Source organism: Phaenicophaeus curvirostris, chromosome 19 (assembly GCF_032191515.1).
Source record: "Phaenicophaeus curvirostris isolate KB17595 chromosome 19, BPBGC_Pcur_1.0, whole genome shotgun sequence".
NCBI classification, from domain to species: Eukaryota; Metazoa; Chordata; class Aves; order Cuculiformes; family Cuculidae; genus Phaenicophaeus; species Phaenicophaeus curvirostris.
In genome coordinates, this window is record NC_091410.1 from 8023090 (window position 1) to 8040667 (window position 17578).

Below are 17578 nucleotides of genomic sequence, written 5' to 3' on the forward strand. Positions count from 1 at the left end.
CAAGTCACGGGGCACTTGTGGCTGCCTGGGCCTGGCACAATCACAGCATGACCCTCCCTGGGTCTGTTTGCTCCCTAGGGCTGGGAGTGCAGATACAGCACCGTGATGCAAGCGGCTCTAGGGCTGGAGGTGCCACACAGGCTCCTGGGATTGGGGATGGCACATGGCAATGGTGAGCAGCTCGCAGGGCTGTGGATGCCACACTGCGATGGCAAGTGGCCCCTGGGGCTGGGGACACCACACCATGATGATGATGAGCGGTTCCCAGGGCTGGGGATGCTGCAGTGCGATGCCGAGCAGCTCCCGGGGCTGGGGATGCTGCACCATGATGGCAAGCAGCACCTGGGACTCTGGGATGAGGTGGCAATGGTTCTTGCTTGTGCAATGCCGGCTGAGCGGGGCTGTTCCCAGAGCAGCTGGATGAGCAGGTGGTGCTGAGGAGCCTGAGTCACCACCCCTATCCAAAGCCGCTCCTAACATACCAAACTCGATTGTCTGCTTCCAGCCCGACAGGTCCAGACGTGGACTGGGAGCGCCTCTGCACAGCTACGCTTTAATAGCCAGGCCAAGCCGGTGCTACCAGGGTGGTTTTCCTGAGCCTGTCCCACCAGCAGGGCTACCTGGCCCAGGGAAGGGCTCCTCGGCTGGTCCTTGAGGGGAAGGTTGTGGCCGCCTGCTGTCCTCCTGGTGAGCCAAGCGTGGTACTGGGGCCGCGTTGGTGCCCGGCAGCTCCTGGCTGCAGTCTTGCTGCACTCGGGCAAAGCAATGGGGGCTGCAGGTTCTGTCCAGCCAGAGAAGTTCATCATCCCCAAAGCCATTCTCCAGGCTGGCTGAGGCGGTTACAGGAGGGAGAGCAACCGCTTGCGGAGAAGGGCTCTGCTGGCAAGCTGGCTCTGCGTGGAGTTGCGCCCTGGATCATGACAGCAGTCCTGGCCCTCGTCCAACTGTGCCTGTTGGGTTCCACGGGCTCTGGGAAGCAGGAGCACCCACATCCCCACTCTGCAGCATCCCTGTGGAGCTGCCAGATGCTGTCCCATGGGTCCTTGGCTGCTGCAACCCAGAGAAGATCTTCCCCTGCTGCTTCCAGCACCACAGTGTGATGGCTCAGGATGTCATCTGGATCCAGTCCCTGGCTGCAGGCAGAGTCCTGGCACATCCTGCTCCTTGGACTGTGACCCTAAGAGGAGAAACAGCCCCTGAGATCCCGCGGATCTGCTCCTGGGGGCAGCCAGCATTCCTTATGCTGAAAGCAAAGAGGCTCCCTAACCACGTCTATCCTCCTCCGTGTCCCAGTCCCGTCCCCATCCTGTGCTGGCTTTGCTGGCAGGCAGTGCTGTCACCAGGCCACCGCAGCACCAGGGATCCAGCATCCCCTGGCACAGGCTGGTACCAGGGCGGCACTGGCGTCTCTCGAGCATGCTCAGCCCCGCATCCCAGTGCCAGCAGAGCAAGGGGAAATGCCGCAGGGGAGGGCTGGCTGGCTCCATCATCTCCTGCACCTTCCTGCTCCTCTGGCAGTGCTGTGCTGCCATCCTCCAGCCAGCCCCACTCTGGTACAGAGCAGAGGAGCATCCTCGGCCAAGCACCCTGGCAGCCCCCTCCACACACCTCACCTGGGGCTCAGGCACGTCTCTCTCTCTGCTCGTAAATGGTGTGAAGCTTCTGAATGAGGAATGTTTTATCTTCCCCCTCCTGCAACGGCAAAGACATTGCAGTAAGCAGCTGTGGGATGGCCTCTTGCACGTCCAAGGTGGCAGCACTGTCGGGACTCTCTAGGAGGAGACCTTATTGCTCCCTACAACTACCTAAAAGGAGGTTGTGGAGAGGAGGAAGCTGGGCTCTTCTCCCAAGGGACAGGGGACAGGATGAGAGGGAATGGCCTCAAGCTCCACCAGGGGAGGGTCAGGCTGGACATTAGGAAAAAATATTTCATGGAAAGGGTCACTGGGCAGTGGAACAGGCTGCCCAGGGAGGGGGTTGAGTCCCCTTCCCTGGAGGGGTTTAAGGGATGGCTGGACGAGGTGCTGAGGGACATGGTTTAGTGATTGATGGGAATGGTTGGACTCGATGATCCAGTGGGTCTTTTCCAACCTACTGATTCTACGATTCTATGATTCTATGACTAGAGCCTGAATCTGGCAGTGCCAGGGCGTGGAGCAGCCAGGATCGCCAGGACCAGCCAGGGTCAGTGCACGGAGCTCACGCACGTTGGCAATCTGCTCCTTCAGCAGGCAGATGATCCTCCGCTGGCCTCTCACCACTTGGATGTTGAAGTAGATCACAGCTCTGCAATGACAGGCAGGACGGGATGGTGGCACCCAGGTTGGGAAGCTGGGGGACGCCGTGTTTCTGGCACTGGGCCGGGGCACACAGCTCTGGAAGAAGCTCACCCCAGCTCCCAGCCCCGACTCAGGTCCAGGACAGTGTCACCCTCAAGCCCAGGGTTCAGCCTCTGGTCTGTACTCACAGCAGGACCCCAGACATGAAGAATAGGAGGAAGGTGTTGTCCACCAGGTGCTGGAGGACCCAGGCGAACCAGGTGATGTTTGGGTTGGACCTCTCCAACACTTGCAGCCAGGTCTTCCCTGACTTGTAAATGGTTTCCAGTCCCTGGAAGGGACCACAGGTTTCTGATGGCCGCACCCTGAGCAGACAGAGCGATGCATCAGTGACAGCCTGTGAACAGCCCAGCCAGCCACTAACCCTAGCTCTCCAGGTCCCAACCCTCGCCTGAGTGGGTCCTCATCCCCTTGACCTGCTCCAGGAACAGCTGGGGAGAGCTGGGAGAAGCGTGCAGAGACCAATCGCTGTCATGCTCTGTGCAATAACCAGTGGCTGGGCAGCATCTCCGTGCCCGAGGCAGCTCTGCACAGCCCTGTGCTGGGACGCACTCCTTGAGCTGGCATTTCAGAGGCACCAAGCCTCAAACCCCTCGCTTTCACCAGGCAGCCAGCAGTTTTGCACCCCAAGCCTTGGTCCTGCGGTTACTCACGACCAGATGGTGTAGGAGAGGAAGACAGCGGCGCCCAGGAAGGACGGGAAGCACAGCAGGGTGATGAAAACGGTGCTCATGCGAGACGCTTGCCAGGGCTTGCTGGGGCACTGGCAGTTCCGCATCAGGCTGGTCTGCAGACAGGGAGCAGAGTGCTGTGCGCTGCCGTCTTCTGGGACAGACCCCCCCACCCCAACATCCCAACCCTCCCACCCGCTGGGAGCCGAGTGAGCTTGGGGACACCCTGTCCCCAGCAGCATCCCCTCCTTCCCACGAATCCATTGCTGCTCCAGGGCACGGCATCGCAGCATGGCTGCGTGGCACAGGGACGCGTGGGGAGCTGCGGGGAGGGGGTGCAGTTCCCACCTTTTTGATATAGAACAGCAGCAGAAGCTTCAGCGTCTGCACAGCAGGCAGGAGCGGTGCGAAGAGAATGCCCAGCCTAGGAGAAAGGGGAGAAGAAAAGCTCATTCTAGACCTGAGCCCTGCGGGAACCAGTGATGGGCAGAGCTCGGGGCAGTGGCAGGGCTGCAGTAAGACTTCTGTAAAGCAAAGAGCAAGCACATAACACCCTGAACAAGGTTTGCTAGGCTGCACTGGAATCGCACTGACCCCCGGGGCGGTTGTGACCTTTGAGGTTGTGTGTTGCGAGTGGGAATGCAGCAGGGATCCCCTCCTCCTTGTGCAGTGGGGTGCAAGGCCAGGGCCAGAGCAGCCAAACAGACAGGCGAGAGGGGAGCAGCTCAGTTGCCATCATGGTTTGGGCTAATAGAATTATAGAACAGTTTGGGATGGAAGGGTCCTCAAAGCCCACCCAATTCCAACCCCCCGCCATGGGCAGGGACACCTCCCTCTGGATCAGGTTGCTCCAAGCCCCATCCAACCTGGCCTTGAACCCCTCCAGGGATGGGGCAGCCACAAATTCTCTGGACAACCTGTGCCGAGGTGTCACCAGGCTCTGAGAGGGTCTGTGCACACACTAGCGCCTCCTCCTTCTCTAGAGCTCTGGGGATGCTGGACCAGAGCTGGGATGCTCTGCTGCTGATCCACCGTGGCTCCCACCCTGCCACAAAAGCCCGGTCTCCCCAGTGAGCGCGTGGGTGGTGCCTGTAGGGTGCCAGCACCATGTGCTGTGACTCCCAGGCCACCCAGGTCCCTCATCCCTCATCCCACCCACGGTCCCGCTCAGTGAAACGTGTGGCTCCTCATGCCTGGCACCTCTCAGCCGTGGGGCTCACAGGGGACCACGAGGCATTCGCCAGCAGAGCTGTGCCAGGCAAGACGGCATCTCACCAGGTCAAGGTCTGCCCGTAGATCAGCTCCAACACGTTCCGGGCGATGTCAAACTCAGGCCTCTGCTTCCTCTTCAGCCTCTTCTCCAAGATCAGCCTGGGAAGGAGCAGAGCTCTGCTCTCACACTGCCACAGGGGATGCTCGACTCCCAGTCTGGCCCCTCAGCCAGGGTGCACCAGGACAAAGCTGCACGGGCACTGGGGAGCCAGGGCTGTGCCAGGAATCCCACCCCACTGGGGGACCCTTCCCAGGGCACGTTACCTCCAGACCAGCTCCCCGAAGAGTGTGTCCAGCAGGGTGAATATGAAGTCCACCACCACAAAGCGATACAGCTCCTGCCCTACACACGTCTCCCAGCACTGGGGAGACAAAGCAACGCTCGTATCAAACGTGCAACGAGGTGTCTCCTCCCCCATGGTTTTTCAGTGGTCCCTATGGGGTGTGAGGAGCTGTGGGACCTTTTCCTCCCCTGCACCCTTTTCCCCAACCACCCTGTGCTGGGAATCCCACTGTCTGATTGTCACTCCCTCTCCTTGGCAAAGGAGCTGATGATGCCTGTGGTGCCATCCAGCACTCCCCATGCTGCCAGACCCCTGTGCCTGCTGGAACCGCAGCCTTGGCTTTGCCCCGCTCTCCAAGCAAGGAACCATCCAGACGGTGCAGCCCAGCTGGCTCACACGGGTGCTGGGTGCTCCTCATGTGGATGTGCACAAAGCACAGCCCTGGAGCGGCAGCACTGACCTCCTCTGTTGAGCAGACGACTCTCCGGCTGAGCCACTGGTAGCAGAGCAAGCCAAGCACCACCATCTTCAGAATGAGGTTCCTGGGGAGCAGAAGTGGGACCGGGAGCCCCTGAGCCCTAAGGACGGAGGGGACCAGCCCCAGAGCCAGGGTACAGGTCTCTGCGCCAGCCCTTTCCAGCTTACCTGCAGATCGCCACGTAGACCTGTGCCGCCGGGGAGTCCAGCTTCTCCCACACCGCCAGCAAGTTATACAGATGGGGCAGAAACGTGTTGAGGAGCGACACCACGAGAGGCAGGACCAGCAGGATGGCTTCCCGCTGCCATTTGCTGCTGCCCTGTGCTTGGTGGTCCTGCTGAACCTGACAGGGGGGTAACCAGGGTGAGCATGTGGTTGCTGGCAGGCTGGGAAGGGCAGCAAATGCCCAGCCCAGGAGGAGAGCGGCAACGGGGCTGCCCCAGCCTCTTGGGGCTGCCTCCACCTCCCCTCCTCAGTTCCCCAGCTGCCGGACACCAGGGCAGGAGATCCCACAGCAAGGCTTGGATCAGAAACAGCGTGGCCAGCAGGTCCAAGGAGGTTCTCCCTCTCTACTCAGCACTGGTGAGACCACACCTCAAATCCTGTGTTCAGTTCTGGGCTCCTCACCACAAGAAGGATGTTGAGGATCTGGAGCGAGTCCAGAGAAGAGCAACGAAGCTGGTGAGGGGGCTGGAGAACAGGCCTTATGAGGAAAGGCTGAGAGAGCTGGGGGTGTTTAGCCTGGAGAAGAGGAGGCTGAGGGGAGACCTCATTGCTCTCTCCAACTACCTGAAAGGAGGTTGTGGAGAGGAGGGAGCTGGGCTCTTCTCCCAAGTGACAGGGGGCAGGACGAGAGGGAATGGCCTCAAGCTCCACCAGGGGAGGTTCAGGCTGGACATCAGGAAAAAATTTCATGGAAAGGGTCATTGGGCACTGGCAGAGGCTGCCCAGGGAGGTGGTTGAGTCACCTTCCCTGGAGGTGTTTAAGCGACGGGTGGACGACACACTGAGGGACATGGTTTAGTGTTTGATGGGGATGGTTGGACTCGATGATCCAGTGGGTCCTTTCCAACCTAGTGATTCTATGATTGTAAGGGGTGGCACTCACCCCATGCATGTGCTCCGAGAAGTAGTGCACAGCCAGCACGCAGCCCAGCACCGTGCTCAGCGAGAGGATCCAGGCCAGGAGAATCACAGCGGAGCGTCCCAGGCGCTGGCAGAGGCTCAGGGAGTGGGAACGGGATCGCAGCTCCGCAAGCAGTTCCTGGAAGAGAAAAGAGCCCGTGCAGCTGAAAACATTCTGTGTCCGGAGCAAGGGTCTGTCCAGCTGATGGGGAACGTGCCGGCGCAGGGCTGGGGTCAGGGGGAATTTGCAGCTGCAGGGTGTTAAGGGAAATGAGAAAATGTGATAAATATATCCATGTAGGACTTAGATATTATTGAGAGCTGGCTGTGATAGAGTAGTGTATTAAGAATATAATTAGAACAGGTGTTGGAAATGAATCATTATGGCAACTACAAGAACAGAATGTCCTGACTTGGAAGGGACCCATAAGGATCATCGAGTCCAACTCCATACTGCTCAATCATAGAATCATAGAATCACCATGTTGGAAAAGACCCATCGGATCATCGAGTCCAACCATTCCTATCAAATACTAAACCATGTCCCTCAGTGCCTTGTCCACCCATATTTTAAACACCTCCAGGGAAGGTGACTCAACCCCCTCCCTGGGCAGCCTCTGCCACTGCCCAATGACGCTTTCTGTGAAAATTTTTTTCCTAATGTCCAGCCTGAACCTTCCCTGGTGGAGCTTGAGGCCATTCCCTCTCGTCCTGTCCCCTGTCACTTGGGAGAAGAGCCCAGCTCCCTCCTCTCCACATCAATCATCCCACGTATAGACAAACCAACAGATTGTGTAAGAAATGTCAGACTTAGAACACAGGGATTAGATTTTTGGAGGAGGAACATGACCCATTGAAGCATCGCTTCTGAGGGAGAACTGAAACGAGACAGCAGAGATGAATTATCCAGGTAGACTTTTAAGTTAATGAAGAACAAAGAACTAGGAGCACAGGAAAAAACACCAAGAACTTTTCAAAGAAAAGACCTATTGTATACTGCTATATAAATATCTGATAATTTTGTGGGGGCTTTTGCCACTCGCCGAGGTGATGGCTCAGCTCTGAGTTGTTAATAAAACAAGCTTAGAGTTACCTACTGTCTGGTGAAAACCCTTTAACACAGGGATTCCCTGAGCCCTGGACACAGAGGGTGCTTAGGGTCCGACTCCAGCCCAGCTCTCACCTTCAGCTGGGTGTGGATGTTCTCACACTGCAGCTTCACTGAGCGCCTCTGGATCACCTTGAAGTCCCAGGCACAGAAGACTTTGACAGCCAGGTCCCCCGCCGAGCTGCCCACGCGGTAGCTCTCCCCAAAGGAGCGAGACATGCTGCAGCGAGCGGGAGGGCGTCAGGGCTGGGCACAACAGGAAAGGCAGAGCCGGAGGTGGCACCAACTCACCTGTACACCAGCAGGACGCAGGTGATGAGGAAGGAGACCCCAACGCTGAACACGTAGGCCAGCGGCATGTTGTAGGGCAGCCGGGGAGCTGCGAGGGGGCAGGCGCTGCCGTTGGGGCTGGAGGCGCAGGGGTCGTTGAGGGTGACGTTGCTGTAGTAGCCGTAGTACAGCAGCGAGTGAGTGAAGTAGCCCTGTGGGAAAGGGCGTGATGGGTGCTGCCACTGGTGCCCGTGGCTTCCCGGCCCAGCCTGGCACAACCGCCAGCACACAGGGACACGGAGCCCTGGGCTGAAACAGCACCGGGCAACCCCTTCTGCACCCACAGTGCCGGCAAAGCCATGGGCCCAGCGGTGTGAGAGCAGGGATCCAGGGCACAGAGTGGGACATGACCTCGATGGGGAGTGAGTGGGACATCACTGTGATGGGGATGGAGTGGGACAGCATGATGGGGAGGGAGTGAGACATCACCGTGATGGGGATGGAGGGCAGGGAGTGGGACATCACCGTGATGGGGAGGGAGTGGGACATCACCATGATGGAGATGGAGGGCAGGGAGTGGGACATCATCGTGATGGGGATGGAGGGCAGGGAGTGGGACATCACCATGATGGGGATGGAGGGCAGGGAGTGGGACATCACCGTGATGGGGAGGGAGTGGGACATCACCATGATGGAGATGGAGGGCAGGGAGTGGGACATCACCATGATGGGGATGGAGTGGGACATCACCTTGATGGGGAGGGAGTGAGACATCATCTTGATAGGGATGGAGGGCAGGGAGTGGGACATCACCATGGTGGGGATGGAGGGCAGGGAGTGGGACATCACCATGATGGAGATGGAGGGCAGGGAGTGGGATATCACCATGATGGGGATGGAGTGGGACATCACCTTGATGGGGAGGGAGTGAGACATCATCTTGATAGGGATGGAGGGCAGGGAGTGGGACATCACCATGATGGGGATGGAGGGCAGTGGTGCAGGGCTGAGCCCCAGGCTTGGAGCGGTTCCTGGTCAGAGATGTGCTGGCACGGGCAGTGCTTACCGCTCCTGTGAGGAGCTCGAGGCCAGTGAAGGGCTGGGTGCCAGCCAAGGCAGGGGGATATGCAGCCTGCAGGGCCACCACAAAGGTCAGGAGGATGAAGAATGAGAAGATGTTGAACATAAGGAGCGTCTTGAGGAAGAGGAAGTAGGAGAGGACACTGGAGCCAAAGCGGCCGCTGATCTGCTTCAGGGAGTAGTGCCAGGGCTGCGCGGCAGGGAGCAGGGACAGGAGCCTGTACCAGAGGCCTCGGCAGCCCTGGGGAGAGGAAGCCCAGGGAGATCACCAGAGCTGGAGGCTGTCCCGGAGTCCCCAGCAGCTGGTGTGCAGACCCATGCCCCAAACTCACGATGACGACGTAGTCCTTGGACCATCCACAGGGAGAGGATGATGCCCGGTGCTGGGGGTGCCGCCTCAGGGAGCCCTTTTGCCAACTCAACTCCTGCCTGTCCAGCAGAGAGGGATGTCAGAGGGTGACAGGGGCCCCAGGACAGCTCCTGGGAGAAGAGGACGGGACAAGACCTACCGGAGGGTGCGTTTCTCTGCCAGGCTGAGGGGCACCGTCAGCAGCATGTGGCTGCGCTGGCTGGGCGAGAGGCTCAGCAGCTCCTTCACCAGCAGGCTCCGCTTCTCTGGGGGCACAAGGGGCTCAGCGGGAAAGGACACAGCATGCCCATCCCGAACCCAGCATGGGGAGAGCACCCAGCACCTCCCGCTCCTGAGAGACCCTCACCTTCCAGCGTGGCCCTGCCGGGGTCGGTCTCCAGGTCGTACTGGCGCAGGCTGGGACGTGCTGTGTGGCAGAGCTGCTGCAGGGGAGGGCGGCTGCTCCGGCGCCGCAGCCGGGCTGTGCGGTTGTAATACTGGGAGATGATGGCCCCACGGCTGCGCCCTGCGGGGGAGAGCAGGGCATGGGCGGCTGCAGGAGGGGAGAGCTCTGTCGGTGGGCTCCTGGGCACGAGGAAGGGCAGGAGGCACCTACCGATGGTGCGGCTGGGCATGCTGGCAAGGATCCGCAGGGTGGTGGCGTGGCCGGGGTGCTGCTCACCTTCCCCAGGCTCCGGCCAGGCTGCAGCACAGGCGTCTGGGGGAGCCAGGGCAGAGGGGTGCGCTGGGAGAGGGAGGGCAAGACAGAGAATCATAGAATCACCAGGTTGGAAAAGACCCACTGGATCATTGAGTCCAACCATTCCCATCAAACACTAAACCATGTCCCTCAGTGCCTCGTCCACCTGTCGCTTAAACACCTCCAGGGAAGGTGACTCCAACATCTCCCTGGGCAGCCTCTGCCAGTGCCCAATGACCCTTTCCATGAAATTTTTTTCCTAACGTCTAGCCTGAACCTCCCCTGGCAGAGCTTGAGGCCATTCCCTCTCGTCCTGTCCCCTGTCACTTGGGAGAAGAGCCCAGCTCCCTCCACTCCACAACCTCCTCTCAGGCAGTTGTAGAGAGCAATGAGGTCTCCCCTCAGCCTCCTCTTCTCCAGCCTAAACACCCCCAGCTCTCTCAGCCGCTCCTCTTGTTCTCCAGCCCCTTCACCAGCTTCGTTGCTCTTCTCTGGACTCACCCCAGAGCCTCAACATCCTTCTTGTGGTGAGGGGCCCAGAACTGAACACAGGATTCGAGGAGCGGCCTCACCAGTGCCGAGTACAGAGGCAGAAGAACCTCTCTGGACCTGCTGGTCACACTGTTTCTGATACGAGACATAGAGCGGTGAGAGCTGGAGCATCCAACAGCTCCCGTCCTTGCAGTCCTGCTGCCCAGCTCTGGCACGGAGGCCAGGCACCTGCCCCGGTGTGTGCTCCCCTTTCTCCGGGAACACTCTCTGTGTCCCCAAAGGCAGGTCTGCCCTGGTGCCTGTACTGGGGAAGGTGTCAGCAAGCTCCTACAAAGTACTTTAGGAGGTTCAGGCTGGACATTAGGAAAAATATTTCATGGAAAGGGTCATTGGGCACCGGCAGAGGCTGCCCAGGGAGGGGGTTGAGTCACCTTCCCTGGAGGTATTTAAGGGACGGGTTGATGAGGTGCTGAGGGACATGGTTTAGTGATTGATGGGAATGGTTGGACTCAATGACGAAGTGGGTCTTTTCCAACCTGGTGATTCTATGATTCTATGACTCTACTTGAGCTGCAGCCTCAGCCTAAGCCCTAGTGGGCCCACACAGGGGCCACATGCTGCCCAGTCGTGGTGCTTTACCTCTGCCTCTTGCCTGCATCTCCAGCTCCAGACCCGCCTCTACCAAGCTGCTCTGCTCCTCGATGAGCTGGTGGAAGGAGGTGTGCAGGGCTCCTTCATTGTCTGGGCTTGGCTCCAGGCTGCAGGGAGGTTCAGATTGGATATTAGGAAAAAACTTCTTCACCGAAAAGTTTCTCAAGCACTGGAACAGGCTGCCCAGGGAGAGGGTTGAGTCACCTTCCCTGGAGGTGTTTAAGGGACGGGTGGATGAGGTGCTGAGGGGAATGGTTTAGTGACTGATGGGAATGGTTGGATTCAATGATCCGGTGGGTCTTTTCCAACCTAGTGATTCTGTGATTCTATAGTTGCCTTGCCCAGGCTGCGGGGATGCCAGCCTTGAGCTGCTGGGGTGCAGCATGTGAGATGTTGAGTGTGCAGGCACATTGCTCGGGCAGATGCGAGCAGTGGGGTGGGCAGTGGGGCCAGCTCAGAGCTTGGTTCCCTTGCCCAGGCTACAGAGATGCCATCCTTGCAGTGTCGGGGTGCAGCATGTGAGGTGCTGAGCATGTAGGGACATGGCTCATGCACATAGGGGCAGCGGGACAGGCAGTGGGGCCAGCTCAGAGCCTGGTTGCGTTGCCCAGGCTGCGGGGATGCCAGCCTTGCGCTGTTGGGGTGCAGAATCTGGGGGTCAAGAGTGAGAGGGCATTGCTCGTGCAGATGTGAGCGGTGGGATGGGAGTGGGGCCAGCTCAGAGCTTGTCTCTGTTGCCCAGGCTGCGGGGATGCCAGCCTTGAGCTGCTGGGGCTGCAGCATGTAGGGACATGGCTCATGCACATAGGGGCAGCGGGATGGGCAGTGGGGCCAGCTCAGAGCTTGGTTCCCTTGCCCAGGCTGCAGAGATGCCATCCTCGCAGTGTCGGGGTGCAGCATGTGAGGTGCTGAGCGTGTAGGGACATGGCTCATGCACATAGGGGCAGCGGGACAGGCAGTGGGGCCAGCTCAGAGCCTGGTTGCGTTGTCCAGGCTGCGGGGATGCCAGCCTCACGCTGTCGGAGTGCAGCACGCGAGGTGCTGAGCGTTCGGGGGGCTCACCCGCACTCACCCATCGCTCTCGGTGTCCTCAGCGACGCGCAGGGTGACCGGGTGCAGCTGGGCCATCCTGCCGGGCTGAGCGGGTTGACGAGCGGGTGGGTGGCTGGGGGAGCGGGTGCTGCGCGATTCCCGAGGCTCCCGGTTCTCCCGGCTCCCGGGATGCAGCCGGCTCCGGGGCCGCTGCAGGGACCGCGGGGCTGAACCGGGACCCGGGACCAGCCCGGGACAAGGCAGCCCGGCAGGAAGGAAGGGAGGGCGGGCCGGGAGGCGGCTCCGCGGGGCGGGGGCGGACCGGGGCCGGGCTGGGACGGGACGGGAAGGGGGGAGCCTCCGGGAGGCACCGAGGGGGTGTGTGTGTGTGTAGAACCGTGGCGGGGACCCCTGTGCCCGCCCCCCCCGTCCATTGAAATGTCCCCGTGGGGCAAAACTGGGGCAGGGACCCCTGTGTCCCCCTGCCCATCGAACTGGTCCCATGGGGGGCAGGATCCTTGTGTCCCCTGCCCAGCGAGTGGTCGCTGTGGGGCTCCGTGGGGCATCGAGTGGTTGCTGTGGGGCTCTGTGGAGCCACCGATGAGCTCCATGGGGTGACTGTGGGGTGCTGAAGGGCTCTGTGGGGTCACTGTGGGGCTCCGAGGGGCTGCTATGGGGTGCCGAGGGGCTCGGCAGGGCATTGAGTGGTTGCTGTGGGGGTCCGTGGGGCCACCGATGAGCTCCATGGGGCCACCGTGGGGCCACTGATGAGCTCCGTGGGGTCACTGTGTGGCTCTGAGGGGCTCCGTGGGGCTCAGTGGGGCATCGAGTGGTTGCCGTGAGGGTCCGTGGGGCCACTGATGAGCTCCATGGGATCACTGTGGGGCGCTGAGGGGCTCCGTGGGGCATCGAGTTGTCGCTGTGGGGCTCTGTGGAGCCACCGATGAGCTCCATGCGGTGACTGTGGGGTGCCGAGGGGCTCTGTGGGGTCGCTATGGGGCATCAAGGGGCTGCTACGGGGCGCCGGGGGGCTCGGCAGGGCATTGAGTGGTTGCTGTGGGGGCCCGTGGGGCCACCGATGAGCTCCGTGGGATCACTGTGGGGCCACTGATGAGCTCCATGGGGTCACTGTGTGGATCCGAGGGGCTCCATGGGGCTCCGTGGGGCATCGAGTGGTTGCCGGGAGGGTCTGTGGGGCCACCGATGAGCTCCATGGGGTCACTGTGGGGCGCTGAGGGGCTCCGTGGGGTCATGAATGGGCTCTGTGGGGCATCGAGTGGTTGCCGGGAGGGTCTGTGGGGCCACCGATGAGCTCCATGGGGTGACTGTGGGGTGCTGAGGGGCTCTGCGGGGTCGCTATGGGGCACCAAGGGGCTGCTATGGGGCTCCGAGGGGCTTGGCAGGGCATTGAGTGGTTGCCGTGGGGGTCCATGGGGCCACCGATGAGCTCCGTGGGATCACTGTGGGGTGCTGAGGGGCTCCGTGGGGCAGCGAGTGGTCGTCCTGGGGCTTCGTGGGGTCACTGTGGGGCTCCGAGGGGCTACCTGGGGCTCGGTGGGGCATCGAGTGGTTGCCGTGGGGGTCTGTGGGGCCACCGATGAGCTCCGTGGGATCACTGTGGGGTGCTGAGGGGCTCCATGGGGTCACTATGAGGCTCCTTTGGGGCTACTATGAGGCGCCCAGGGGCTCCAAGGGGCTGCCGAGGGGCATGGAATGGTCACTATGGGGGTCGTGGGGCTCCATGGGGTCATGAATGGGCTCTGCGGGGCTTTGAGTGATCGCTGTGGGGCTCGGTGGGGCAGTGAGTGGTCGCCGTGGGGCTTCGTGGGGTCACTGTGGGGCTCCGAGGGGCTCCCTGGGGCTCGGTGGGGCAGTGAGTGGTCGCCCTGGGGCTCCGTGGGGTCACTGTGGGGCTCCGAGGGGCTCCCTGGGGCTCGGTGGGGCAACGAGTGGTTTCTGTGGGGCTCCGTGGGGCCACCGATGAGCTCCGTGGGATCGCTGTGGGGTGCTGAGGGGCTCCATGGGGTCACTATGAGGCTCCTTTGGGACTACTATGAGGCGCCGAGGGGCTCCAAGGGGCTGCCGAGGGGCATGGAGTGGTCACTATGGGGGTCGTGGGGCTCCATGGGGTCATGAATGGGCTCCGTGGGGCTTCGAGTGATCGCTGTGAGGCTCGGTGGGGCAATGAGTGGTCACCGTGGGGCTTCGTGCGGTCACTGTGGGGCTCCGAGGGGCTCCCTGGGGCTCGGTGGGGCAGTGAGTGGTCACCCTGGGGCTCCGTGGTGTCACTGTGGAGCTCTGAGAGGCTCCCTGGGGCTCGGCGGGGCAGCGAGTGGTCGCCGTGGGGCTTCGTGGGGTCACTGTGGGGCTCCGAGGGGCTCCCTGGGGCTCGGTGGGGCAGTGAGTGGTCACCCTGGGGCTCCGTGGCGTCACTGTGGAGCTCTGAGAGGCTCCCTGGGGCTCGGCGGGGCAGCGAGTGGTCGCCGTGGGGCTCCGTGGGGTCACTGTGGGGCTCCGAGGGGCTCCCTGGGGCTCGGTGGGGCATCGAGTGGTTTCCGTGGGGCTCCGTGGGGCCACCGATGAGCTCTGTGGGATCGCTGTGGGGTGCTGAGGGGCTCCATGGGGTCACTATGAGGCTCCTTTGGGGCTACTATGAGGCGCCAAGGGGCTCCAAGGGGCTGCCGAGGGGCATGGAGTGGTCACTATGGGGGTCGTGGGGCTCCATGGGGTCATGAATGGGCTCCGTGGGGCTTCGAGTGATCGCTGTGGGGCTCGGTGGGGCAATGAGTGGTCACCGTGGGGCTCCGAGGGGTCACTGTGGGGCTCCAAGGGGCTCCGAGGGGCTTGGTGGGGCATCGAGTGGTCACCCTGGGGCTCCGTGGGGTCACTGTGGGGCTCTGAGGGGCTCCGTGGGGCTCGGTGGGGCAGCGAGTGGTCGTCGTGGGGCTCCGTGGGGTCACTGGGGCTCCGAGGGGCCCCGCGCGGCCTACCACGGGGCCCCCGAGCGCGTCGGGCCGCGGCTCCGCCCCGTTGGGCCGCGGCTCCTCCCGGCGCGGGGCGGTGTCGCTCGGGAGCGGCGGGGCTGCGGCCATGGAGGAGAGCGGCGGCGGCGGCGGCGGCGGCGGCGCCTACGGGGCGGCCAAGGCCGGCGGCTCCTTCGACCTCGGGCGCTTCGTGCAGCAGCCGCAGGTCCTGGCGCGGATCGCCAGCGCGGTGAGTGCGGCGGGGCCCCGGCCCGGCCTCCTGGGTCAGACCCCGCGTCTGATCCCGCCCTCTCCCCCCCCACCTCCTGCCCCAGACCCCACACCCGACCCCTGCCTCCCCCCACCTCCGCTCCTGGACTCCGTACCAGGTCCCTGCCTCCCCCCCCACCCGCCCCTTCTTGTCCCGGCTGCTGCCTCCACTCTCTCCTGTTTCAGACCCCGCATCTCACCCCCACCTCCCCGTCCCTCCTGTTTCAGACCCTGAATCTGATCCCCACCTCCCTCTCCCTCCTGTCTTGGACCCCACATCTCATCCCCACGTCCCTCTCCCTCCTGTTTCGGACCCCACATCTCACCCCCACCTCCCCCTCCCACCTGTTTCAGACCCCACATCTCATCCCCACCTCCCCCTCCCACCTGTTTCAGACCCCACATCTGATCCTCACCTCCCCGTCCCTCCTGTTTCGGACCCCACATCTCACCCCCACCTCCCCGTCCCTCCTGTTTCAGACCCCACATCTCATCCCCACCTCCCCGTCCCTCCTGTTTCAGACCCCACATCTCATCCCCACATCCCTCTCCCTCCTGTTTCAGACCCCACATCTCATCCTCACCTCCCCATCTCTCCTGTTTCAGACCCCACATCTGATCCCCACCTCCCTCTCCCTCCTGTTTCAGACCCCACATCTCATCCCCACCTCCCCCTCCCACCTGTCTTGGACCCCACAGCCTGCCCCAGCGCTTCCCCCCAATTTCTCCCTCCCTCCCGGCTCGGTGCAGCCCTGTCTGGTGCCCCCAGGCCTGGCAGAGCCTGCGGTGCCAGACGCTTGTGCTCGTCTCTGCAGGTCTTCGCTCTCATCGTCTTCTCCTGCCTGGTCGGGGAGGGCTACACCAACCTATCGACCTCCTCCAAGCTCTTCTGCGTCTTCAACCACAACGAAGATGCTTGCCGCTATGGCATCGGCATCGGCGTCCTCGCTTTCCTTGCCTGCATCTTCTTCTTCATGGTGGACGTCTACTTCCCCCAGATCTCCAACACCACCGACCGCAAGTACCTGGTCCTGGCGGACCTCGCCTTCTCAGGTACCGGTGGCTGCGGGGCAGGGCTGCGCCTTCCGTGGTGCCGACAATGGCTGCGTTTGTCCCGTGACGTGGCTGCTGGTGCCTGGTGAAGGGAGTCGCTCCCGCCTGGCACGCTGCCCGTGGGCCACGCGCTGCCTGCTGAAGGCATTCCGAGGAGCTGCGGGGAGAGGGGAAAGTATTCCAAGGAGCTGCGGGGAGGAGCGCACCAGGCTGTGTGTCTGTGCTGGTCTCCATCCCCCTGATTCCAACGTCAGCGGCAGCTTGGTGGGAGCAGAATCCAACCTGGGAGCTGCAAGCTGCAGGTTCAGCTCCTCACGCCACCTTCTCCCCGCAGGTCTCTGGACCTTCCTGTGGTTTGTTGGCTTTTGTTTCTTGACCAACCAATGGGCCTGGACGCCGGCTGACCACGTGCGCATTGGGGCTGACTCGGCTCGTGCCGCCATCACCTTCAGCTTCTTCTCCATCTTCTCCTGGGTGAGTGCAGCCCCGTTAGGGGAGTGTGGAGAGGTTCCCCGGGCAGCCTTGATGCTGATGGCCTCCTCGTTTGTCTCTCTAGGGCCTCCTGATTGCCTTCGCTTACAAGAGGTACAAGATGGGGGTCCAGGACTTTGCCCAGAGCTATGTCGACCCCAGCCCGGAGGTCCCGACTCCCTACACCAGCTACCCCAACATCAGCCATGACAGCTACCAGCAGCCACCCTTCACCCAGACGGCAGAAGGCCCCGAGGGCTACCAACCCCCCCCAGTGTACTGAGCCCCCCAAGGCTGCGCGGCATGGCCGGCTGTACCCGTGCAATCGGTGGGGTGGGACGGGAGGGACCTGTGACTTGAAGGGACGGGAGGGTGGTGGTTGCTTTGCGTGGAGGCCACCAGGGCTGGGGTGCAGGAGGGGCTTGGTCCTGGTGGTGGAGCTGAGCTCCTCCATGGAGCCGGGATTTGGCGCGTGGTGGGTGACGTGCAGCCGCTGAGCACAGCCCCGCAGCTCCCGGAGGGTGGGTGCGTATGGCAGCCCGGCAAGGCTGAGCGCCTGCCCTCACTGTGGTGCCTTCAGGAGGAGCCACAGGGGTGGGTACGCGGCTTGCAGCCCTTCTGACCTGAGCTCTGCCCTTGTGACTGCTGCCCTGGCCCCTCCTGGCACCCTCTCCCGCACAGCCAAGCGGTGTGTACCGCCGGCCTCACTGTGCCTTCCCCCTCAGCTGCTGCTGGGTGAGCTTGATGCCAAAGCCATCTTCTTTTGACTATAAACTGCCGCGCTGTGCCTTCCAGCAGCCTGCACTAGAGCTGCCGGTGCTTGGATGTTGCAGTTGGGGATCTGGGGGAGCAGCAAGTGGCTGGGCTGTGGGGCCACAGCTGCTCCAGATTTCTAGGGGAGGTCCTGGAGCTCCGTCCCTGCTGACTTGCATTTCCCCACAAGCATTTCCTCTGCAGAAGCGAGGCGGTG

At 62.1% G+C, this 17578-nt stretch overlaps 2 protein-coding genes across 3 annotated transcripts; one reads left to right on the top strand and one right to left on the bottom strand.

Annotated features, from left to right (window-relative positions):
* Positions 1-527: 527 nt before the first annotated feature.
* TMC6 (transmembrane channel like 6) lies at positions 528-12133 on the bottom strand. 2 transcript variants are annotated; one of them, XM_069872823.1, is made up of 20 exons: positions 11892-12133; positions 10808-10926; positions 9593-9721; positions 9344-9502; positions 9137-9242; positions 8960-9056; positions 8614-8868; positions 7569-7759; positions 7353-7497; positions 6153-6308; positions 5212-5387; positions 5027-5108; positions 4547-4644; positions 4286-4381; positions 3359-3434; positions 2993-3126; positions 2468-2644; positions 2208-2286; positions 1614-1692; positions 528-1177 (listed from the first exon to the last, which is right to left on the bottom strand). In XM_069872823.1, exons 1-19 carry the CDS (start codon positions 11945-11947, stop codon positions 1621-1623), a joined length of 2403 nt encoding a protein of 800 aa, XP_069728924.1. In that variant the 5' UTR covers positions 11948-12133; the 3' UTR covers positions 528-1177; positions 1614-1620. The 2 variants fall into 2 exon arrangements, with proteins under 2 accessions (XP_069728924.1, XP_069728925.1); XM_069872824.1 differs by having other exon boundaries at positions 1609-1692.
* Positions 12134-14908: 2775 nt separating this feature from the next.
* Positions 14909-16961, top strand: SYNGR2 (synaptogyrin 2). The gene is made up of 4 exons (XM_069872830.1): positions 14909-15064; positions 15900-16137; positions 16472-16611; positions 16694-16961. Exons 1-4 carry the CDS (start codon positions 14942-14944, stop codon positions 16889-16891), a joined length of 699 nt encoding a protein of 232 aa, XP_069728931.1. The 5' UTR covers positions 14909-14941; the 3' UTR covers positions 16892-16961.
* The last annotated feature ends 617 nt before the right edge of the window (positions 16962-17578 follow it).